General features: G+C 40.5%; 1 protein-coding gene across 3 annotated transcripts in view; it reads left to right on the forward strand.

Annotated features, from left to right (window-relative positions):
• The window catches only part of ADGRG6 (adhesion G protein-coupled receptor G6), a 195,339-nt gene that overhangs the window by 122,452 nt on the left and 46,698 nt on the right, over window positions 1-26,189 (forward strand). For all 3 annotated transcript variants that reach the window (XM_060240358.1, XM_060240339.1, XM_060240347.1), the window contains 7 exons: window positions 256-308; window positions 407-469; window positions 9,696-9,838; window positions 16,294-16,408; window positions 17,241-17,302; window positions 22,142-22,349; window positions 23,420-23,585. In XM_060240358.1, coding sequence (XP_060096341.1) covers window positions 256-308; window positions 407-469; window positions 9,696-9,838; window positions 16,294-16,408; window positions 17,241-17,302; window positions 22,142-22,349; window positions 23,420-23,585 — 810 coding nt within the window. The remainder of the gene's footprint in view (window positions 1-255; window positions 309-406; window positions 470-9,695; window positions 9,839-16,293; window positions 16,409-17,240; window positions 17,303-22,141; window positions 22,350-23,419; window positions 23,586-26,189) is intronic.

A 26,189-nucleotide genomic window follows, 5' to 3' on the forward strand; every position in this document is an offset into this window, starting at 1 on the left:
TCTAGTCCTTTATAAGTTTGTAATATCCTCCCATTGAGCATGCATTCTGTGCTTTAACTTTCCAGCATCTTCTGCTATCTCTGACTCATCGATCAAGGCAACATTGTAATTTCTTCTCAGAGAGTGTACACAGAAGGTCCTAAGATGGTGGTCAAAAAGTATTGTTACATAGTAGTGTAATACTCTGAAGTGAAGAAAAAGCTAGGTGCACCTTCATACCATAATTGTCTTCATTGTTTTCTCCCTATTTTTCAGCTAAATCACACTTTTCAGAATTGGAATTACACTGTATATGTGGTAAATATCAGGTAAATATCCAGTATCATTGGAAAACAAAGACACCGTTTAATATCTTTAATAGGAAATTCTTTATTCTTACTCATGCTTTTGCCTCTTGCCTTTGCAGTATTATTCAGTCAAGCACTCTGAAGGAAGGTTCAAGAGAAAAGAGAAACTTAGATCCTCAAAGGTAAAATTGTAATAGAGACTTGTGACAGTTGCTCAAGAAGCCTGGGTAATTTTTAGGGCTGAAATACCTGTTTTGGCATATGTCCAATTAATTGGTTTTCTCAGCTCAGGCACTTTGATCCAATATGTGTTTAGCTGAAGGCAGTGTCAGATGGGTATCCACATTGTCTCTCTACATAATGCTGTTAGATTTAATTACAGTAACCAAATGGGTGATCCTGACTGCCTGTTTTCTTCCCAGTTTACTATCTCCTTGTGAAGGGGCAATTCTTGGATAGGAGGGATGGTGCAATTAGTTCTATAAAAACAGTTCTTATATTCAGTGACCTTCTTTACACAGGCATACACACACACACACACTGGCACAGTTAGGTAATTTTAGACTATGGGCATGCTCTACCCTGCTCCCCTCTGGCTGTAAGAGCCAGTTTGGTGTAGTGGTTAAGTGTGCGGACTCTTATCTGGGAGAACCAGGTTTGATTCCCCACTCCTCCATTTGCAGCTGCTGGAATGGCCTTGGGTTAGCCATATCTCTTGTAGGAGTTGTCCTTGAAAGGGCAGCTGCTGTTAAAGCTCTCTCAGCCCCACCTACCTCACAGGATGTCTGTTGTTTTGTGTGTTTTGGGGGAAGGTAAAGGAGACTGTGACTACTCTGAGACTCTGAGATTCAGAGTATAGGACAGGATATAAATCCAATATCTTCTTATATCTTCCTCTTCTCATTGTGAGACTTAATCTGATAAATGCTGATGACTCCATTGACTTAAGACAATACATTTTTCAGCTGCAAAATTTCTCACTGGCTTAGATGGCAGATCTGAACCAAGGAAAATTTGCACCACATTGTATCTGCTTTGAGTGATGTGGCAGGAGGTAGCCAAGAGGAAAGAAAATTCTTCTGATGTCATTCTTTCTTTCTTTCTCCACTTTTCCCCTTCCCTTTCTTTATGCATCCAGAAAATTATTAGCATTCTAGGAAACTTTATTCCAAAAATGCATCAGGAGCTTCTTCTTTCTCTCCCCAAGTGCATTCAGGGAATTATAATCCCCAAAATGAAGGAAGGAAGCACCCATCTCTAGCTACAGTTGCTAAACCACGCTGGCTAGGCTCTTAGACTTTCCCAGGCCTTAACACACACAAACACAGAGCCAGCAACATAGATGCTGTTTCTTCATGCTGTGGTCTGCTACAACTGTGTGAACTTACTCTGTAATTTAATTTACCCTGTGATCTTAATTCTTAGGCAGAACATGTGGGAGAAGACCTTCTGATATCTCTGTCCCAAGACATATAGGGCTTTAAAGAACAAAACTAACACCTTGAATTGAGCTCAGGGGTGTATCAGTAGCCAGTGTAACTGCTGTAATATTGGGGTCTTATGCTCCTAAACTGTGAACTTTGCTTTTCAAGGGCAATATAACCTCATCCAAGACAAGAGAGATACGAAGTCACTTCTGTCTTATCAGGATTAAGTTTCAGCTTCAACCAGCTGATTGCCAGTTCAGAATGTCAGCAGCTTCCTTGGAATTAGGTGGAAAAGAAAAATAGATACTGGTGACCCAGCAGCCCAAACCTTCTGATGACCTCCCCAGTGGCTTCATCTAGATATGAAATAACACTGGGATAAGACTGAACCTTATGGAATCCAATAGCCAAGGGCACAGCAGGAATCTCCAGCACTATCTTCTGAGACTAATCTCCCAAGTAGGACTTGAACCACAATAACATAATGCCCTTTAGTTCTAGAGACAAGAGGTGACTCAGTAGGATACTATGATCGATAGGCTGCTAAGAGATCTGGGAGAAGTAGTAGGGTAACAGTCTCCCTGTTTAGTTCTCAGTAGAGGTCATCAGCTGAAGGGACCAAAGCAGTCTCTGTACCAAACTCCAGCCAAAACCCAGATTCAAATGAGTCTAGAAAATTGGTCTTTGCTAAGAGCCTCTGGATCTGAGAAGCAACCATCTACTCAAGCACCTTGCTCAAGAATGAAAGATTAGAGACTGGCTGGAAGTCCTCCAACATAATAGATGAACAAGTTAAAAAGCATCTGTCACACAGCAGGGGCCTAGGAGGGCCTTCTGCTGGCTACCACCACTCTGGTAAGGGTCTGTATGGAGGGCCCAGAGCACCCAACCACTCTTGTCTTCATTATTAATAAATACTTCTTAACTGTGACCAAGGAGACATGAGAACCCAGGCAGTATAACAACAAAAAGAAGTTTATTATTAGTGCTCTAAAACAATAAGTGGGTGATAAAGATTTAGTGCTATAGTGCAGGGGTGGCCAACGGTAACTCTCCAGATGTTTTTGCCTACAACGCCAATCAGCCCCAGCCAGCATGGCCAATTGTAGTTGTAGGCAATAAACATCTGGAGAGCTACCGTTGGCTGCCCCTGCTATAGTGAATATGAAACAGTAAAGGTTGGTGCAAATAAACAAAAGGCCACAGCGTGATCACAGCGCACTGTGCCTGGGCCCTGCCAGCCGCAATGTGCATCTTATCTTTCGAAGGAGGTGCTGGAGAAGGCTTGGTTCCCCTCTGGAAGCTGCAAGGAAAACATGGAATGGATTTCCCATTGAGGTCTATGCACCCACAGATTTTAAAGGAAAATCCATTCTATGTTTTCCTTGCAACTTTGTGCTGCAATGTATTTCAATGGACTGGGGCTAGGGCCGTGTTTTGCAGCTTTTATGGTTAGTTGAAGCTCCCTGAAAATAAAGGCTTTCTCCTTTGAGCCAGCTTGTCTCTGATGAATAAACTGGTGCCTACTGAGTACTATAACTTGGGAATCCACATCCAAAGGGGGATATTATATTGGAGAGAGCCAATGCCAATCTGAGTAGACTGGGGTGGGTGGGGAGAGAAGCTTGCTATACCTAACCATTTTACATTTTCCCAGGCTCAGAGCATTTTATATTTTTAGTTTCTGCTGTGATCTTTGTGCTTTTTCTTCATGTTTTATTCTAAAAATGGCCTTGTCAAATCCCAGCATTCCCTCACCTTTCCATTTTAAACAAAATGTCACAAGAGTTTTAAGCACGTTTGTATTTTAAGTTAAAAATAATATATTTAATTGGTGTTTCTCTGTATCCTTTATAAAGTTTATATCTCCACTACCTGGCAATGTATTTTATGACACGCATGGTTCGGCCCTACAAAGTCCCATTTGGGTAAAATCTGGCCCTTGTAACAATTGAGTTCGACACCCCTGCGTAGGATTTCTGAGGCAAGAGATGGGACAGTGGTGGTTGGCCTTTACCTGCCTTTGCAGAGTTCCCCTGGAATTCCTCGGTGATCTCCCATCCCAACACCAACCAGGGGCAAACCTGCTTAGCTTTTGAGATCTGATGAGGCTGGGTTAGCCTGGGCCCTCCAGATCACGGCACGGGGGACAATTAAACTTTTCCCCATGGGCTTGGAAGGCAGACTTGATCAGGAAACCATCCACAGAAGGATTAAACAATCCCCACCCATCGCCAAACTGATCAAAATGACATGCCCACCCCCCTTCCCAGGGTCATGTCTAGTCTAGGCCTGAGAATCAGGCCCCAAAAGCAGGGAAGGATGCCCTGGATTCTGCAAAGAGCCAGTTTGGTGTAGTGGTTAAGCATGTGGACTCTTATCTGAGAGAACTGGGTTTGATTCCCCACTCCTCCACTTGCAGCTGCTGGAATGGCCTTGGGTCAACCATAGCTATCGCAGGAGTTGTCCTTGAAAGGGCAGCTGCTGTGAGAGCTCTCGTAGCCTCACCCAACTCACAGGGTGTCTGTTGTGGGGGAAGAAGATATAGGAGATTGTGAGCTGCTCTGATTCAGAGAGAAGGGTGGGGTAAAAGGTAAAGGTAGTCCCTGTGCAAGCACCAATTGTTTTTGACAGTCCCTACTCTGATACTAAACTCACCACACTTCCCTTGGGTGAGGGATCTTCCTACTGCCTGTTCCAGAGAGCAGTCTTTCTTTGTCTGCAGCCTCTTCTGGAAAGAACATACCCTGTCTGTGCTTGGCCCTTTTTATGCTCTCTTCCCAGATCCCACCCCTTTCTAGTCTAGTTTCCCTCCAAAGCCTTGCCATCCAATCAGAGGGATAAAGGGGATCCTGGGAAATGTAGGCTTTCCCCAGTAACTCCTAGACAGGCTTCTCCTAGGCCCAGGATTATGACAGCATCAGACCTAGTACTGAGCCCTGCAGTACACCACTGTTTACCACCTCCACTGAGAAAATTGCCCATTTCTACTCACTCTCTGTTTTCTATTAATTAGCAAGTTTTTGATCCACAAGAGGACTTGTCCTTTTACCCCATGGTTCTTGAGCTTACTAAGGAGCCTTTGATAAGAAACTTATCAAAAGCTTTCTGTAAGTCAAGGTAAACAACATCTATTGGGTCCCTCTTGTCCACATGTTTGTTCACCCCCTCAAGAACTCTAACAGTTTGTTGAGACAAGAACTTCCCTTACAGAACCCATGCTGAGTCTTCCTCAATAACTTTTGTTCATCAATGTGCCTACTAATCCTCTCTTTAATAACAGTTTCCACCAACTTTTCTGGTATTGAAGTCAGACTGACTATCAAAGATTTCAGACTGACTAGCCTGTAATTTCCCAGATCTCCTCTGGAACCCTTTTTAAAGATGGAGGTGACATTTGCCACCTTCCAGTTCTCAGGAATGGAAGCAGATTTCAATGAAAGATTACATATTTTTGTCAGGAGATCTTCAAGTTCACTTTTTAGTTCTTTCAGAACTCTTGGATGTATGCCATCTGGGCCTGATGACTTATCAGTTTTTAAATTGTCTATCAGTCATATGATCTCTTCTCTGGTCGCTTCAATCTGAGTCTTTCAACACCCCTGCCAAAATCAGCGGTTCTGGAGTATCCATATAAATCAGACAATCAGATGCCAAAGGTACATCATGCATCCACACTAGCATCTAATTTAGAGCTGATCTGAGTGATTATGTCTGCAAAAGAGAGTACATAAGAACATAAAAGAAGCCATGTTGGATCAGGCAATGGCCCATCCAGTCCAACACTCTGTGTCACACAGTGGCCCAAAAAATTATATATATATACACACATATATTTACACACATACACACACACACACATATATACATACACATATATACATATATACAAACACTGTGGCTAACAGCCACTGATGCACCTCTGCTCCATATTTTTATCTAACCCTCTCTTGAAGCTGGCTATGCTTGTAGCTGCCACCACCTCCCGTGGCAGTGAATTCCACATGTTAATTACCCTTTGGGTGAAGAAGTATCTCCTTTTATCCATTCTAACCCGACTGCTCAGCAATTTCATTGAATGCCCACAAGTTCTTGTATTGTGAGAAAGGGAGAAAAGTACTTCTTTCTCTACCTTCTCCATCCCATGCATAATCTTGTAAATCTCTATCATGTCACCCCGCAGTCGACGTTTCTCCAAGCTAAAGAGCCCCAAGCGTTTTAACCTTTCTTCATAGGGAAAGTGTTCCAAACCTTTAATCATTCTAGTACAGTACACTGCAGAATCCCTATCCTGTCCCAGTGACCCATGCTGAAAACCAGTAGAGTTTTGGATGAGGCACCTCAATAGATGGATAGAATCATGATAAACCATCATAACCCTGCCTCCCTGTCCACCGTGGCCTAGCCTTCCAGTGTTCATAGAACACAGCAGGGACAGATTCACCCAACCAGGTCTCTATAATACATTCTATATCTTAGATGACTGTAGTTTTTTCTGTTTACTGACCTGGTACTCAGCTGTAGGATCTGAAGGCCAAGAGGATATGTGAAGGAGGCAGTCAGTTTCAGAGCAGCATGAAAAAAAGACACAGAAAAGCAGCTCCCATATTACTGCCAGAAGAGTACAAACGGAACTTTTTTTTAGCTTGTAAAACCCAAATTTGCTTTAGATTATTTTTAATCTTTGTATTCTTCATTGTTGTTGGCCAAAACTTTAAATAGTCCTATTCATTCATCTGCCCAGTAAGAAAATCTAAATCACTAAACATTTGAATTGTTCAAACAACAAGAGATGTGGCATGGGATATAAAACTTCCCAGAAGAGCAGAAAAAATGGAACGCTCATCTTACAACACTCAGCAATCTGCAGCAAAGCAATAGAAAGTAGGCACCTCTCACAGTGTGCTAGCCATGCCTGCTGGTGACAGATGTATGTTTGTCAAGTCTCAATGTGCTTATTTTTATCTGCACCTGGAAGAAAAATTGTGACTGCAGAGAATAGTCATTTTAAGAAGCTTATTAGCTAAATAAACAAAAGGAAAATATAGTCAGTTTTTCTTTTAATAGTTACGTGTGTTTGATGTTTTCCTTCTGGTAGCTCTCCATTTTTAAATTGAATCAAATAGTGTCCACTGGCAGCAAACTGAAAGAAATCATTCAAATCCGTTAATGATTATCATGGCTTGTGTTTATGGTAGCCCTTTCTCTGTATACCTCATTTACAGATATCATTTGCATCTGTATTGATTTAATTAATTGACCCCATACCCTTTTTGACATCACAGTAATGCCACACATTTCTGTTCCTGCTGCTGCTGCTTTTCTCTGAAAGACCGTACAGATCCTAGGTGTAGGAATATGACCAAGATTGGGTCACGTGGGTAAGAGACATGTCTTCCTGAGGGCTTTGCTTTGTCCCTGCGTGGATTTACAATTTTATTTTTGCAAACAGCTTTGCAGCCTGTAGTATTCTGTAATCTGTAGTATTTTCCCTTGCCAGCTCAATGAAACATGCTTGCTCCTATTTCCCTACTGGATAATAATCTAGGCCCATAGTCTGTGCTTATGCTTACTGCAAGTCTTGGGGATTCTAACTACTGATTAACTGGTAATCTACTCAAATAAAATCATCAGTCAAATTTAACAAGCTGTTTAAAAATAATTTCCTAAAACTATTTACTTAAGATGTAAAACACTAAATTGCAAAGCAAAAAGTCAGATTATGATTTTATTGCATGCAATGAATTCAATAGGAATGTTGCCATTAATTTTGATAGGAAGTGCTTACTTTCCTGTCACTGTGTTGTGTTATTGTTATAGCTTAGGAAAGGCAACATAAATTCTGTTGCATGTATGACCCTATTGCTATATAGCAACTTTTCATTTATCTGGCCATTCTTTAGGGAAGGGTGAAAGATATGGTTCTTACATTATATTACAGAAATGTATCATAACAAAGATTTCATAATCTATCTGTGAATTACAGTATTTATACCCAACTTTACCAAAAGCTCAGGACAGCTTTTGTATTAAAATTTTAAGGATACGGAATACAATAAATACTTCACCCTAAAACTGCCTATTATCAAAATCCTTTTAAAAGCCCCAACAAGTAGAATAGCCTTGCAGCATGCCCTAAAGAACCCTGTAGATCCCACCCTTTTTGCTTCCTCGCAGAACCTGTTCCATAGGGTGGGAGCTGTGGTAGAAAAAGCGCAGGCACTTGCTGTTTCCAGGCAGCCTCCCCCAAACAGAAAAGCAGCTAGTGGGTGACAATCTGAGGACCACAACTAGTGCAGAAGAACGTAAGAGTTTAGGGGCTTCATGGCAGTAGCTTCTTATTTACAGTAGAAGCTGTGTTTTCTGGCACTTGGTTAACTAAAGCACTTGGGTAACCAGCATGTTGGCTGCTGCTATCTGCTTTCAAGGGAGAGCAGGCAGTGGTGCAGGTCCTCAAATCTCAGTGACGGGCACTGCCAGCTATCAGGTATCAAGCAGTGCCCATGACCAGAATTAGATTGTCACAATCTTTATGCTTCCTGCTCCCCATAGAAATTGCCTTTTGGTCAAGTCAACCTTTACTGGCATAAAAATAACAGTACAAATTAATATAGTAGGTGTGCATATTCCCTGTTCTACTGAGTATGTGCTGCCAAACAGTGTTTCAAAGCTATCTACTTCTCCTAAGATGTAAACAGAGCTTGTTTAGAAAGTTTAAGAAACTGACTGGTCCATCTCCATTTATGTATTTAAATTAGAAGTATAAATTTCTAAACAAATGAGTTTTGCCCTCAATATTTTTCCTGTTTTAATAGCTCTCAGAAGATGCTTCTAGTCCAGCTCCCATCCCAGTAGGTTGGTGGCATAATGCTGTGCCAGTCTTTCTACAATGATGATTTCAGTACTCTGTTTCAAATGATCTAATATAACTGGCCAATCTAGATGCCCATAATTTTCAAATAACTAAACACTACAAATCAGTTTTGGAAGGCTGAAGTCTTGAGCAAGAAAAGAAACTTAGCTTTTAATCTTGCAGCTTTATTCTGTTCGGAATCACACACTCACACAAGACACTGTGCTTTTCTCCTGAAAAAGATGGTTGTGCTACAATTACCACTGAAGACCAAAGGTTAAAGATAAGATCATTCTGTTTTTTTATGCACTGGTAAAGACTGCTTTAAAAAAATCTGTTGCACATATTTGCTTCACATAATTAACCAGAAGCTGAAAACAAACTGCTGGATTGACTGACTGGCAGCCATGGAAGGGTAACAGGGATCAATAACATTTCCTCCTTCAGTTAGGAGAATGGCAGTGAAAGCAATGGTACCTCCCTGTGACCTGGTACTCATTTATATCTGAGACTTATAGCAATCTTTTATCAGTGTTGCTAGAACTGAGAATCAACAATCTTTTCTCAATTCAAGCTGCAGTGAAAGTTAAAGATCAGAAGACAGGTTGCATCCTGCCATTTTGCTCAGCTTGTCTGGCTGTAAGAAAGCTGCTAGAAGAGCTTCTTACCCCCAGGTAGTCTCCTTCCACTGAAGGAAGGCTTCATGCTTGGCTGAGCAAACTGGTAGGATACATTCCTCATCCTTTCAGCTTCTGTATGTCCTTTATATGAAATCTGACTTAAATAATTCAATCTTTCCCTACTAACAGTTCAGGTTCAGGCATTTCATTTTTTTCTGCATCAATTTTTTGGGAAGAGGCTTTCATGATTATTTCCCAAGAAGGTAGATTAACAGCTAAGAATTGATATAGAGTCATGTACATATTCAAAATTAATTTGCAGATGATAAAATTTTAATTTATTTAATATTTTCTTGTTATCAGATCCATGAAGAAAGCATTTTTTTCTTTCTTTATGTTTGAAATATAGAGGAGATAATGTGATTAAGCTTTTCTTCCTAAACCTTATTTAAGATGTCATTCTGTTAGTTCACATTCTGATTCAGTAACTGGGTATATTTCTTTGCAGTCTTGAAGTCCGGGCTCTTTTGGTTTACAATTCTACAAACAATATAAGTTTAGAAGAGGGAACAATTCGGAATAAGCTTATAAGCAGCAATGATACAATGGGGAATGGCTTGAGACTTCATGAAGTGCACGTTGATCCAGTCGGTAAGTACAGAAGCTTTTCCTTTACAGTTGTCTGTATTTTATTCCCTTAAATCTAAAAAATTCAATGGGCTTCTCTTCATAGTTTAATTTTTTTTTCAGAACTCTGTTTCAGATTATGATATTGCTGCAAATTGCTATTTATTTATTATGCTGTCTCTACAGAGAAAATGTTTATGGTGGCTTACAGAGTAAAACAGGGCTTTGTTTGAGCAGAAACCCATCCAATCCAACACTATGTGTCACACAGTGCCAAAAACCCCATCAGGAGGTCCACCAATGGGGCTAGAAGCCCTCCCACTGTGCCCCTCACAAAACAGCAAGAATACAGAGCATCACTGCCCCAGACAGAGAGTTCCAACAATAAACTGTGGTGAATAGCCACTGATGGACCTCTGCTCCATATTTTTTATCCAAACCCCTCTTGAAGCTGTCTATGCTTGTAGCCGCCACCACCTCCTGTGGCAGTGAATTCTCCAAACTGGGCAGACCCCTCAGGTTTGCAGAAGAATCCAAAAACATAAGAATTGGGGGGATGTAATCCCCCCCCAAAAAAACCCAACAGTGTTGTCTGAGTGTGCTTAGCTCCCACACGACTGAGGTGGCAAAGCTGCAGGCAACGGCAGGAGGGATAACCGGTACTATTGAAGAGGTCAGGCTTGCAGCCAGGGGGGCTGCCAAGGAAGTAAAGGTGCTGGATAGCCAGAGGAGCAGCCAGTAGGGCTACCAAAGTGGCAAAACTGGCACAGAGGAGCAAGTGAGCCATTGCCATGGAAGAGGTAGGGCACCTGGGGAAGTGACCAAAGAGTCACTGTAAAGACCATGGAGCAGTCAGCAAAGCTGCCAAGATGGTGAAGCTGTTGGGGAGCAAGTGAGATGCAATGCAGAGGAAGCCAGGCAGCCAGGTGACTGACCAGGGAGCCACTAAAAAGGCCAGAAGAGCAGCCAGTAAAGCCAGCTGGCAAAACTGGTAGGAGAGGGCAGGCAAGCCTCTACCATAGAAGAGGTGAGGCAACCATGCAAGTGACCAAGGGAGCAGCCTGTCAAGCTGGTGGTAGGGAGAAGGTGAGCTGCTACCATAGAAGATAAAGAGATGTCATGGAGGGGCAAAAAGAGAGAGTGATGGGGGCAGAAAGAGAGAGAGTGGGGTCGGGGTAAAAAGAAAGAGGAAGAGATGGGGTAGGAGGTAGAAAGACAGGGATGGTTGGGCAGAAAGAGAGAAAGAAAGTATGGTAGAGTGGGGGTCAGAAAGACAGGAGTGACAGTAGATGTACAGAAAGTTATAGACAGGGTGGGAAAGTCAAAGAGAGAGAGTGAGACGAGAAGGGAGGAATCAAAGGTGAGGGAATGGCATGACTGCTCCTGCAAGTATCTTGCAGGTCCCCAATTTTCATTTTATAAATTTGGTAACAATGGTGACTGACCTGGAGCCAATACCAGATATTTAAAATTAAAACAAAATTGGGGAATTTAGTAAATTTCTTTTTCCCATCCTCTTTCCCAAAACTTAATAAGATCCCAGTGCAAACATCCTGTTCTGTAACCAAGAACTTAGCCAGATATAACTAGGGATGAGCACAAACCAGCTCACAAAGTAAAGTTCGTTATGAATTTTGGCTGGTTCACAGTTCACAAAATAATGTTTGGGGAAGGGTGACCAGCATGAACATTCCATGAACTTTGGTGACATTTGTGGCAGTTAATGAATTATTACATTTCCAGAAAGGCTGTGTCTGCTCAGACTGTTCACAAAACTCCAAGGCAATTGGAAGGCAGAATTCTCCAGCCTTGGAAATACCTCAAAAGCCTAGGAGGCCTCCAAAGCTTAACAGGCACTGCTGGCTGCCAATAACAGAGTCCTGATTTTAGATGAGGTTTAATATACAGAAGAACTCCATTTCTCTTTTAATGTCTGCTGAGACAAATTCTTCACCCAAAGTTTTACAAACCAAGTATTTTATATCTTTTTTTTTCTGATATGAGTCTCTTGTAAACAAATAATGTCTTAAAGTTTTAACTTTTTTCAACTAATGGATTTTTTTTTCTCTTTTGAGGGGTTGTTGGCCAAATTGTCTTATAAATTGTTTTGGGGATTTTAGTTAGGTGGGCAAGATGGCAAAATAATTATGGAGCAATGGCCTATGTATACAGGAGTCAGTATTTCCCAGGAGACCCTCTAGTCAATAAAGAGAGTTTTATACTTAAATAAAATTAATTTTATTGGGGAATAATCTCAGTCACACAATTAAAATAAAAACATGCACTAACACAAGCAATACAGAACTAAGAAAAATAGTAGAACAAAGCAGGATTCAAGTTGCACCTTTAAGACCTTTATTCAGAATGTAAGCTTCCGTGTGCTAGAAGAACACTTCATCAGACAATAGGGTGGAATGGCAAGCAGTCATAATACAGAGAAAGTGCCCACTTTCTCTATATTTAGAACTGCTTGCCATTCCACCCTATTGTCTGATGAAGTGTGCTTCTAGTACACAAAAGCTTACATTCTGAATAAAGGTCTTAAAGGCGCACTTGACTCTTCCTTTGTTCTACTGCTTCAGACCAACACGGATGCCTACCTGGATCTATCTAAGAAAAATTAGTAGGAAAAGACAGAGACATTTGCATTAGCAGAATAATGATGATGAGTATACTGTACCTCTCCAGCGAAATGTGACATAGGGAAGGGGTGTAGCATAAGATGATAAGTGTAACCCACAATAATGGGCCCAAACTCACCAAGAATGGGGGTGGCTCTGGCAGCAAGGTAGGGGTACATCAGAGACACCTGAATGGCTAAAAGGGTGGTCTTAAATAGCCAATTCCATATCCTGAGGTGGGATCATGTGATAGGAAGTTCCTGCCTGTTCCCAGGTGATTTGACAAAAGATTCTCAGAGAGTGATAATGGTTCTCTGAGTGGGCTATATGCTAAAACAAAGAAAACTACATGTGTTGATATAGGGCCAATATTAGCCTATTGTAACACCTCTGGAGAAACATAGAAGAGACAAAAACACTAAAAGGAAAGGAGATGTGTGATAGGATCTGATTGATGGCTCCAACAACCGTCTATTGACACAAGGTGATTTCCTGGCCAAGTGGCAGACAAAGTCTATCATTACTTGTTGCACTCCTTTGTTAGCAACGAGGCAGTTATATTTGCATAAGTAAATCTTATGCAGTCATCTTGGTATGCAGTATGTGAGTCCTCTGAAGCATCTTCATGGAGTCTGGCAAGAAAAATGTTGTCTTTTTTAAAATTCTCCAGGAGCATGGCTTCCCCTTGGTCTGTAGCTGCCCGTATTTGCAGAAACCGGGATTGCAGTTGATGGTCTTCATTAGCTATGCAGTCAAAGAGGTGAAGCACAATCTGGAGTAGTTATATCTGAAAAGACAAGTAGCTAACAATGTAGCAATCCAAACTGGGGTGTTCTGAACCTGGCCTGGTTCAGCACAATGCAATAATCAATAATGGGATCACAGTGAAGATACATTACAATAAACAAAAAATATAACTGTGATGTAAATAGGCTACCATACTTTTTATATAATTACTTTTGAATTTACATACTTTTAAAAAGAAATTACTTTTGAATTTACAAAAATCTTTGGCACAAAAATTCACAGTAAAAACTATAAAAAACAATTAAACCATTTTCAACAGAGCTCATAGTAATTTAGTGCTACAGCACACAAGTAACTAGTTATAGTAGATATATTTCATGTTGCCACTTCATCAGTACTCTTAATGTCTTCCTCTTGTTGAGCTGTATATAATGAGCCAGTTTCTTTTATTAAAAGCATGTGCAAAGCCTTCCATTTCATTGCTGGCCAAAGCACTCTTCATGCATACTGGATACAAGCACTGAGGCTTCATGAAGGAACCACCTTCATTGGTTCAGCACAATGACAATCCATATGGGCCTGTTGCCCATAACTGGTAAGGTGCAAATGCCAATTCATATACACAGTCCATAATAGTCCAGTACAAATATGGGGGTTTGTTGAAAACACAGTCTTTGGCTAACAGGGTGTTTGCTCCATTGATATTCCATACCAAACATTTATAGTCCATAGTCAGGTCAATTAAAAAAGATGATGATGATGTAGTAGTTGTGGCACTTAATTCAGTGTTTTCTTTTCCCAGTTCCTGTTGCTGTTCATGCGTGGGTTCTGTTGACTTTCTGTTTGCATCTTCTTCAGATCTCTTGTATGTCTTTCTAAGAAAACTCTCCCATTTTGAACTGAGTTCAGTCTAAATCTCTGTTTCTTAAAAGTAAAAATCACACCCTCCAAAGTATCCTATCAAACAGCAATCATTTTCTGTTTTAATTTTTCAGTCAAAAAAGCATAATCTTTTTTTTTTTTACATAAAATTCTGATAGGGATTTCTTTTAGAACAATTACGTCTATATGATCAGTTTTTAATCTTGTGGTAAAATGTTGGAGAACTTGATCCCTTATCTTCTTTCTCCCAAAATGAACCAAAATATCCCTTGGGATATTTCATTTGCTGGCAAATCTAGAGTTTATTTCATAAATGTTGTGAATTTCTGTCTATGTCTTCCCTTTCCCAATCCAAAAAAATTGCCAAAACTGTAATTATCTTTTGTCTAATATATTCATCAGGAATAGCTCTAAATCTCAGGCAAAATTCTTTTTCTCTCACTTCCATGAAAGCCAAATTATCTAATTCTCTTTCCAGCTCTGTATCTATGAACTTATTTTTTATTCTCTTTTTACCTTATCATTGATTTGCTTTAAATCTCCATATATTTGCTTTATAAGAGCTTTCCAATCTTTTTACTTTGTCATTTTCTCTTTTATCTTTGTAAACATTTTGTCTATTCTTTTTTTGAAAGCTTCCATCTTATTTCCAAGATTTTTGGACTTGTTTCCCATTTGTTAAAATAATTTCTGAATTAAATCCAGTGTAACTGGTTTTTTTCCCCTTCTTGCAGATAGTTCTATTGTGCCACTCCTGGAATCTTTTGTGTTTTTTCTGGTACTTGCCATTGTAGTATAAAATCCAAAAGCAAGTCTTACCTAGAGTTTTTATAATTCAAGCACTTTCCTTTTTATCTCTCCATAACTTTGATTCACATCACCATAGCAATGGAAGTCACAGTCTGAGTCATTATCTTATCTTTTGTTGTGTTAAATCCTCCAATTAAATACAGTCTTTTAGGATAAACAAAAGGTAATCCCACAAAGGTCTGGTATCTTTAGTTAGTAACTTTGCTACAAAAATAATTTTCGTCAAAAATAAAATTAAGAATAAGAAATTTCTATTTCAAAACATTCTTAAGTTTATTGCAATTTCTTAAATTTATTGCCAAAAGTTTGTAAATCCCAAAATTCCATTTCAAAAATAACCTTTTGCTTTTCTAATCCTAAAAACAAGGTTTATCTCACTTTAAGGAGTATTGTCTTTAGAGGAAATTTCTCTTTCTCAGTGAAGTAATTGTTTCCAAAAACCCTTAAGAAGTGAGGGTAACCAGGGTTAGTATCCACATAAAGGCTATGCACAACTGTAAGTGCAGATGAAATCCGGGAGCTGAAAACAGAAACCTCCATTCCTGCAGTTTACTCCTGAGGAGCAACCATCAGGAAAGCAAGTTGGTTATCTCATCTTTGATCAAGGGAGATTTTGCCAACTGGAATCTTCCTCCCTGCCAGTGTTCCCCACTGTGATGTTTCTCTACTTCTTCAGAGATGTCAGCCTGCCATAACTCCTCACCAGAAACTATGTATATATTTTTTAATATTTGTTTTCAATTTGTATTTTTAAAAGTTTTGTTTTTGCTTTGTGTATTTATTTTTGTCTGTTTAGTTAACTTAGATTTTTGTGTTCTTGTCTTGAAACTTGTTATAACATTGTTATCAACCTTGAATACATTGTTATCAACCTTGGTACAGGAGCGGTTACGGGCATTCCAACTAGGTTTTGCGTTGTTGAGGATAGTGAATTTATTTAGGAGTAATAAGAAACTATGCTGTCTAACAAAGGCATGATATGAATTTTTTGAATAAATTAAATGAATAGAAACAATAAATTGCAGAAGCTCTAATGGGTGCACATATTTATTGCACCCAGGCTTTAGATTTTTCCTCATTGTTTTCTAATTCTATAATCCTATAGTGTTCTATATTGCATGACTTATGCTTTGTAATTGAATTGTTTTCTATATTTTGTAATCCACCTGAAGTCTCAAAGAGAAAGGCAGGCTATAAGTGAAATAAATTAAAAAATGGCTTTTCTTTCTAATGGTGAAATATAGCGCTAACATACTTCAGTTATACCTTTCCATTTAAGTATCAGTACATCTTTACTGATAGAAGCAGCAGTGTGCAGCAAAAGTGGTTTAGTATAAAGAGAATATGTATTTCAGATGAGGCTGATTTGAGCAATGTTTATTTATTTCTTATTCATTTGGATTATGTTTGATATTGTAGAAAAATGCATGGCAGGGAAAGCCCCTGAAAATTACTTCTGGCCAGAAACCCGACCAACAGTGACCAGCATTATATCATGTCATGGCAGTGCCACCCAGATTGCATCCAGAACATGGTATGAGTCAAAGATCATAAAATGGACGAACTAATATTAACACTGAGAAGTTGTGAGGAAATTGAATTGGGATTTAGGTACTGGGAGAAGGAAGGGTTGCCCCTGCTTTACAGTGCCTATTATTTTGTGGTAGGGATAAATATGTCCTACCAGATTATGGTAAAGGGGAAAATTTCAGAGAATTATCATGAGTAAAATGAGTAACCCCCCCCCCCCCCCCCAATCCCAGGCTTGATCCAGTTTTGGGCACCCAAATCTGGTTTTTACCATTAAAGAAAAATGACAGTAAATGGGACAATGAATCTTGCCCATAAAATATAGTCTGGTCTATTTTGAAAATACAAAGTGGACTCCTGGGAATAAACCCCACTGTGTAGCCTTCAACTGAATTCTGTATAGACCTGTTTAGGATTATACTGTTAACACTATATAGATGCAGTAGGATGTTCTAATTTGATATTCCTTGTCAGGTTTCTGCAAACAGGTATTGTAGAAACAGAAATTGAGTAAAGAATTCCTTATACTAGAATAACAAAAAGAATCTTATGATAACTTAAAGACAAATGAAAGTATCTATAATAACTTAGAGACAAATGCATGAAATCTTATGTTCAGCTGGGTGAGCTATGCACAAAGTTTTAGTGTGTGAAGGCATGGATTGATGGAATGGAAGTGATGCAGTGCCACTAGGATAGTGGTACAGGAGCAGTTACAGGCATTCCAACTAGGTTTTGCTTTGTTGAGGATAGTGAATTTATTTAAGAGTAATAAGAAACTATGCTGTCTAAACAATGTAGTAAAATTAAAAATATCATTTTATTCTTCTATATAGTTTTCTAGATCAACAAAATTACACATCATTCTGGGGACCTCCTGACCTTAGAAACTGCACAGGCAAGTTTTTGTTGTTTTTTTAAGTAAATGTTGCATTATGACATTTTTGTTTGTTTGAACTATAGGTAGCACGTTTATTGCTGACCTCTCATGTTTCCTTTGGTACTGTCCTTAAAAAGAATAGTATGTTTAAATAATTCATTTGTATCCCACCTTTCTCCTCAGTAATCTCAAAGCAATTTACATAGTTCTCTCTTCTTTTTTATCCTCACAACAACCCTGATTGAAGTAAGTTAGGCTGAGAAAGTATCCACTGATCCAAGCAAGATTCCGTGATAGGATGGAGATTTGCACCAAGTCTTCCAGATACTGGTCTGACACTTGAATGACTGTATGACACTGGCACCTCACTGAAAGAGTCTAACAGAGCAATCCTGAGCCATTCCTGCACTGCAGCAGCCAGCCATCAGGTTGATGGGAGCAGCCAGTCCCAGGAGAAGATGCCATTGCATGTCACACCTAGGGGGTGAGGAAGGGTGGCTTGGGAGGCCCTGCACTGCTAGAGAGCTGCAGCAATGATAGGCACAATGTTGCCATTATTTGTTGTCCTTGCATGCCAGCATGTCCCATGGCCAAGGCCCCCCAACCTCACCCCTGAATATTTCAAGTATGCCTGCTGGGGGGAACACCGGTGGCAGCACTTCTGGCTAGCCACACTTTGCTCATTCTCCTGTTACTCGCTCTGGATATTACATAATTGCACTGGAAATAAGGTACAGTTTTTGCATGAACTGCACTAGGTCTGTGATGGGAAGAACCAAAGGGAAAAAATGTGGGAAAAATCACCCAAACAGACCACAAACAAGCTCAGATTCAGAAGATGATTTGCAGCCAGAGTTATTCTCGTTAGATAAAATGGGGTCGGGAGGAGCAGAACTAGATACAAGTTTTCAAACAACAATAATGCACGTCCTTACAGAAATGAAAAATGAATTTAGCCAAGGCATTAACTGTATAAAAGGGGAAATTGGACATTTGAAAACAGAAGTGGGGAGACTTCAGGAAAAGGTTGAACCACTCCAACAGAAGTTTGAATAACTCACTACGGTAATGAAGGTGACAGATGTGAAAGTGGAAACAGCTCTACAAGAAACGAGGATAGTGAAGGACTTGAAAGCAATTAAAGACTTTGAGATGTGGGCAAAGAATAAAATTATGTTACAGAATATAAAATTAAGAGATTGTAGAGCTAAGATCAGAGGAGTCTCTAAGAATTACTCACCAGGAGAAGATTTGTGTACATCTCTAAATGTCTGGCTAAAATCTCTGCTGTGACTAACAGCTTCAAATCAAAAGGTAATTACAAATGCCTTCCACCTGCCTCTGTCGAAAGCAGCAGCTTCTGAAGCAACTCCAGATTTCTTGTGGAATTTACAGACATTCAGCAAAATAATAAATTACTTCAAATGGCAAGAGAAAAACAAGGTTTGCAATTGGCTGATACTATAGTCCAGCTTTTTCCTGATCTCCCCCCTGAGATCCTCACTCTGAGAAGAAGGTTATGTAGAGCGGCTGATAAACTGAGAAAAAATGGTGTCAAATTTTGTTGGCTACCTTTAGGTCATATTATCGTGTATCAGGACAGGAACACATACACAGCTTTTGATGAACTATCTGGAAAGCAATTGTTAGAAGGATGTGTTAAAGAATAGAAGGGGGCAGGGAATTGATAGACCTGAAAGTTTGTTAAGAATAATTCAAGGTGCAATTTAAAAGTTTAAAATGTTGTAAAGATGTAAGGGTATTTGTGTAATATTATATAGCAAGGTTTCTAGATATTATTAGTTACTAGTATATTGTTATAATGTAATATAATTATTGTTTTTGAAATTCCTTAAACAGAAATGTAAAATAGGTAGTTGGGAATATATAAATTTAGTTTGTGTTTAAGCATTTGGTGTCAAGAGGAGAGAGGGTGGAGCCTCCCCTCAAAAGCCTCTCTAACAGGAGGGAGGGCATTCTTCACCCTCTTGCCGAGTTCTCCAACATGAGAGGCAACCATTTGGTTTTCCTTTTCCTTTTTTTGTTATCTAGGTGAAGCTGACTTCTTGGAAGAAACGTGAAAATAGATAGTGGAGGGAGTTTAATCTAGAAGACATAAAAGTAAACAGGTTGACTAGGATTGTTAGTATGATGATTAGGATAAGATGAAATTGGGGAACCAAATGGTGTAGAGGAAATGGGTGATACAAGATAATAAGATTCAGAATAGAAAATGATTCTTGGTTAGTATATATGTGGATTAATTGTATGTGGATTAATTGGAGAAAAATTTTCTATTGTATACTGCGGATGAACAGGATAGTAGATTGATAGAATTATGTGACAGATAACTTGTATTAATGTTCACCATAGATTTTAATTTAATAAATTGTTAATGCAAAAAAAAAGTATGCCTGCTGCAGTGGCTCCCCCTGCCATTGATTATGGGAACCCCATTATCCCCTGCCCACCCACCCCCATGCCACTTGTGTATATGCTACTTGTACAAGGGCCCCCTTTCTGAAGCAGACACACAGGAGCCTCATCCACACACTCATTCCACTAGCAACCTCCTGCCCTGGTGGCTTGCATCATTCCCCTCTTTTTCATTTCATGCTCACAACAACCCCATGAGGTTGGTCAGACTGAGGGTGTGCATCTGGCTCAAGGCCACCTACCTTAGCTTCCATGGTACAACCTGGGTTTCCTTGCTCCATCTTCATGCTCTAGCCACTGCCAGACCATCCTCTGACCCCTCTCCCCTTCACAAAGAAGCCTGCATGTTGAGCTAGGGAACATGTCTGCGGTGGGCTCCCACTACTGTCCAGCGGGACTTGCAGAACCCCCACCTGCCCACCCACAGCACCTGAGAGCCCTCCCTCTTAGACATTTTCTCGAGAAGCCCGCAGGGGGAGTGGCAGAGGGGGTGGGGCAGGAGTGGGGCACAGAGGGATGTGGAGCTCTTGTTATACAGCAGAAACTATGCAGCAGAGACACATACCTGTGGCACAATATAGATTTCATTGCACTCAGATCCAAGGCAAAGAGGGGGAGACTCTGTCCACTTCCACTCTGTAGGCTGAGGATCCCCAACATAGCATGAGCCTAAATGTGTTAGCATCGAAGGTGGAACTTGGAAGGGCATGTCAGGTGCGATGCTCCTTTTCAAGAGAAGGCTGGAACAGTGGAATGAGCAGAGTACATGTGGGGGAGTGGGACTTGCCAAACCCACATCTCTCTTTGTTGAATCTCTACCTGCACAACAGTAAAACAGAGTTATGGCAACCAGACATGAGTGCCATTGATGTCTTCTCCTGACAGGGTCTGCAAATGCAGCCCCATGAAGGGGCTTACCACAAACCTCCCTTGAGGTGCATGATGGAACCAACCAACTCACAATCATCTGTCCTGTGTGAAGTGTTCCCAGATAGCTTGCAATCCATCCCCTGTGTCAACTGCAGGTCTAGCCTCTGATTCTGTGAGGGAATGAGTTAAAAGGACACTTGCCAAGCTGGCTCACCACTTTCAGCCTAGCAACTGCCAGACACCCGCTGTGTTCTGCTGAGTATGGGGACCAGGCAAATTACAGAACATTCTCCCCTACAGATCTTCAGGGAGACTTCCCAGGGTACTCTTCACATAGCATGTCAGGGGCCTTGATGCTGTATGGTTGCAATTTGTGCCACCCCACACCTCAGTGCTGGGCTTGAGTGCAGAAGCTGCTGTCACAGCACCCAGCCTCAAGCAAAGGGAGTACCTTTGCCCTTATTTACCAGTCAGTGAATGGTTGCCTCTGTGGGCTAAGCCTCCAAAGGTGGGGTGCCTGTTAGGGTTCTGAAATGGAAGAGGTCAGTCACAGAGTACAGACTTTGTGCATGTTTTTGGGTGTCATCACAGAGTGCATGCCCTGTGGTGCCCTCTCTGTGCTTCTGCCACCACCAAAGTTCCTTGATGCCTGCTCTAAGTCCACATGGCAGGGAGCTCTTAAACAGAGATATGTGCCATATTCCCCATCAACTGAATTGTAAGTGTCCAACAGAAGTTTTTGTAGAATAGGGGGCCATGATTAGGTGCTGGGGAGGGGGCTTAGCCACCCCAGGGGGGAAGTGATTGTCCGAGTCTGTATTCAGCATCCTGAGTTCCTCTGAGCCTAGTGGGCCAGGCTGCATCAGTGGGTGATGACTTAATTTTCATGTTCAATAGCCTTTGGGCTATGCCATGTTTTTAGTTGGCACAACTTTCTGTCTCTGATGGGGTTTTCCCAGGCTGAAAGCGCCCATAACCATGTGAGCACAAAGGTCCATGCTTCAGTTGTGTTGATGGCCCTATCACACGCACTTGCATGTGATAGGGTCATTTACGTCAGTGTAAATGGGGGTTATTTTGGTGTGGCAGTCAGTCGGCTCTCAGAGTGCTTTCAGCCCCCACTCCAGCCGGATTGCTTAACCTAACCTCCATCTACGATCCAGTGCCTGTCCATTGATTTCAGAATCTTAAGAGAAGAATTCTTTTTATTTTTTATTGGGTTTTTTTGTTTTGTTTTAATTTCTAAGTCATCTTGATTAAGGATGCCATTATGGATAGAAGGATGGGATATAAATGTTGTGAATAAGCAAAAAACCCCACAACTATTGCTAGTCCATTACACATACTAAAGATGCTCTAATTTTAGCTGGTGAAGTACATGCAGTTGATTGTAAATTTACAAGCTAGGTCAGGATCAATAACCCTTTTCAGTAACACATTTTTTCATTTATATATTCCATAGAGCAATTATTTGCATTTTAGTTGAAATTGGCAACTTTTTTGGGTCCCACTGGGGTACTAAGGGTTTTATTTTATTCTGTTTTCCCTCAGAAAATGCAGCTGATATAGCCAATCAGCTGCTGAATCTCACCGGAGAGGGGCAGCAGTTGACTTCAGACAAAGTTAACGATGTTGTCCAGAAGCTTAAAAAAATTGTGAATGATGAGGAAATTGATGAGTCTTTGGGTTCTACTGTGGTCACAATCTTTTCCAATATTCTGACCAGTTCTGACAAAGTTTTGGCAGCAGCATCTTCTGAGTAAGTGTTTCTAGAAAGATAATAACAAAAGTCTGAGAAGGTTGGCCCTGACTTGGCTAGCTCAAGCAAGCTTAGTCTCATTAGATCTTGGAAGCTAAGCATGGCTGACCCTGGCCAAGTATTTGGATGGGAGACTGCCAGAGAATATCAGAGTTGGTTGCAGAGGCAGGCTATCAAGCCACTTCTCTGAATGTCCTTCATGCCCAAGTAGGAATCGCCAGAAGTTGCCATGACTCCAAAGCACTGGAACACACACCCACAAAGTCTGAGAATGGCTACAGTGCAATACTAAGAAAATTACATTCTTCTAAATCCATTGAAGATTGCACTCTTAATTATGTACAGATAATATGTTATTTGAAAACATATTTGGTAGTATACAAAGTATGCATAATCAGCACAGTGATTTATGTATATTGTGTGGTAATAACTTCCTCCAAGTGAGATGAATACAGAAACATCTATGGGAAATCATAGATTTGACAGCATATTCATCATTTTGGGGTAAGGGAAAGTAGATGATAGAAGAAATAGAAGTAAAGGGGATAAAAGTGGTGGGGTATGGTTATGCTCCCATTTTCTCAGAACATCAACACTCAGAGCTCAGTATTTAGTAAAATGTATTTGTTTCAGAGGGTACCTGTGTTGGTCTGCAGTAGAACAGCTAGATCTGAGTTCAGTAGCACATTAGAGACCAACAACATTTGGGGAGTATAAGCTTTTGCATGTCAAAGCACCCTTTGTTAGATAAGAAAAGGAGCTCTGACTCTTAAAAGTTTATGGTTGGTCTCTAGGGTGCTATTGGACTTGAATCTAGCTGAAATGTATTGGTATGACTTCAATAAAGAATACATAAATCATAGAGAAGTAGTTCAGAAGGAACTATCTTTCAATACTACGGCATTAGGAAAATAAATTAGCAAAAAACCCCACCCATTTATATTGTACTGCATGTTTGCTTATAATACAAAGAAAAAACATTTTCTGAGGGTGTTGAAGTACTTTTATTACTACTGCTTTAATTTTTTAAAAAATCTTTTAAAAATTCATCATGTTCTGCTTGATTTTAGAGCTATAAAGACCATTGGTGCCTTAGCTTTAAAGATTCAGTTTACAGGCCCCTCCATGAGCATCTCAACACGGAATTTGGCACTTGGTGTTTCTTCTCTAAATTCATCTTTATTCAGTGGGTCTACCTTCAGTGTTGGTTCTCAGAACAATGCTTCGGACTTTCAGGTATAAAATACATAATTACATATAAGTACACAGATGCAGTTATACATCCACAGAATTTACATTGGCTAAGTTTTTAGTGACTGAATGGTTTATACTGAAATGTGCTTATATTGAATGGTTTATACTTAAAGAGAGACTGTCAAGGACATGTGGTGCTGGAGATATCTTATTTTTCCTATAGGCATCTGCTTCCTTTTCTTTTATTTCCTGCTTTCTCCTTCCCCAGCTCCAAGCCTTAGTCGGACAGAGGCTTACAACTGAAGGTGTATCCTACATACTTTCAGTTCCAAGCCCCCAGCCACTCACGGGCAGTGGACAGGGGCAAAGTGAATAGCACAAGGTGATGAACTAGTTGGCCATGGCTCTGGGGGATAAGGCTTATTTATTTATTTATTGGATTTGTATCCCGCTCTTCCTACAAGCAGGCTCAGGGAGCGTTCCATCACAAATCAACATTTAAAACCACAGCATTTAAAATTTACAGATTAAAAGTTCTAAAATTCAGAACAATAGTTGATGTCTTGACAGATGCAGGTGACAGATACAGATGGTCATTTGGGCCCTAGGGTCACTGGTGCGGAAGCCTGATAGAAAGGAGATGCCCACTGCCTCAACTAAAGGCCTAGTGGAGAAAATTTTTCTCCACTAAAAGGGCATTGTACTGCTTACTCTGCTGAGAACTGTAAATGGATGTTGAGGGTGCACTGGGACATCATCTCACTGGATTTATAAATTCTGTAAACCTTAAGGCATTATTGAGACTTTTGCACAAGCACTTTGTCATTATCAGGAATTATTATGAAGCTTTTAGCTATTTAAAGATTTTTGTGTGCTGCTTATGTGACCTGGATTTTCATATGTTTACTTATACTTTATAAACTAGTTATAAATTGTTATAAGTAGTACTGGAATTGTATTAGTAATTTGTCATGGATCTCACAGTCATTCCAGTTTCTTCTCCGTGATTCTCTTCATTGTTTGCTTTTCACTGGATGGGGGGGAAGCCTGATAGAAAGGAGATCCCCACTGCCTCAACTAAAGGCCTAGTGGAAGAACTCCATTTTACAGGCCCCGAATAACTGTAGTAGGTCCCACAGAGCTGTAATCTCTGATAGAGACTCCAGACAGGGGCCAGAGCTGAAAAAGTCCTGGCTCTAGTCAAGGCAAGTTGGATGGGGACCACCAAGAGGTGCTGGTTCCCAGATCGTAGAGTCCTGTGGGGCTCATATGGGGAGAGGCAGTCCCAAAGATATGCTGGCTCCTGGCCATATAGGGCTTTGAAGGTAAGTACCAGCACCTTGAATTGGATCTGGTACTCAGCCAGTGCAGTTTGTGCAGCACATGGTGGATACATGTCTGAATAGATGACAAAGTCAACACCCATGCTGCTGTGTTCTGCACCAGCTCCAGTTTCCAGAGCAGAGTCAAGGGGCAGCCCCACATAGAGAGAGTTACAATAATCCAGCCTGGAAATGACCATTGCATGGGTCACTGTAGCCAAAGAAGAGCCTAATACTCCAGAAAGCACAGCATCTATGCCCCCTTCCTAGCCAGCAGAAGCCTAACTCCATCACTGTGGATTCTGATATTTCCTGAGGCATTTTCCACACAGGAGTTCAAGGATGAGTAAGATAGTTGCAACAAACATGAATATGTTGTCCTGTTTATTTGAATAAACATAATTTCCTAACATTACTTTTGAGAAGAATTTTTCTAGGCAGATTACAAAATGAAATAAAAATAAGTTATACAAATAAATACAACAGTTAGAGCGCTATAATTGTTTACATGTAACCAGGAAGATAATTGCTACACTTCCTTGTGTAACTAATACATTTCAAATAATTGCTTATAGTTCCTTATCAATAACTCATGAGAGTCTAGAGCAGGGGTGTTAAATGTCTGGCCCGCGAGCCTGATCTGTCCCCCAAAGGGCTTCTATGCAGCTTGCTATGGTCTGCTGCCTAACTCCCTTTCTTCTGCTTCTGTCATCACCATTTCTGTTTTTCTCTGTGGGATTGAGGCAGCTGAACAAAGCAGTCTCTCCTTGCCCTCTCCCTCTTCTCAGCCAGTCTCAGCCACTGGAGGAGCTTGGCTCTGTTGCTTTGCTATGTTATTGAGACAGCCTGGCACAGGTATCAATTAAAGCTAGAGTTGTGCCAGGCTCTCTCAATCACACAGAAGAGCTACAGAGCCAAGCTTCTCCACTGGCTGAGGTGCCTTTTCCCTCGCCCTCCCTTGGGGAAGAGAGAGACACTGCTTTGCTGGTCTGCCTCAATCCAGTGGTAGAAATACAAAAAGCACCTTTAAGACCAACACAATTTTATTCAAGGTAAGCAAGAGCTTTTTGCTTTGCTCTTCTCTCCCCCCCCCCCCGGCATGCTTCTTTTACATACTAGAGACTTAACACAAAAAAAACCCCTAAACTCAAAATAAAATTTAAACAAACAAAAACTATTATACAATAATCCAACATACTGCACTAGCACTGGATCCACTGGCTCAACAGACTCAGATTTCAGGCCAAAGTCCCACTGGCTTGTACCAAAGGCTCACATGTAAGACCATTCTCAGGCTTAAATACCTCTAATGAAGGAGGGAACA

Source organism: Heteronotia binoei, chromosome 1 (genome assembly GCF_032191835.1).
Source record: "Heteronotia binoei isolate CCM8104 ecotype False Entrance Well chromosome 1, APGP_CSIRO_Hbin_v1, whole genome shotgun sequence".
NCBI lineage: Eukaryota > Metazoa > Chordata > Lepidosauria > Squamata > Gekkonidae > Heteronotia > Heteronotia binoei.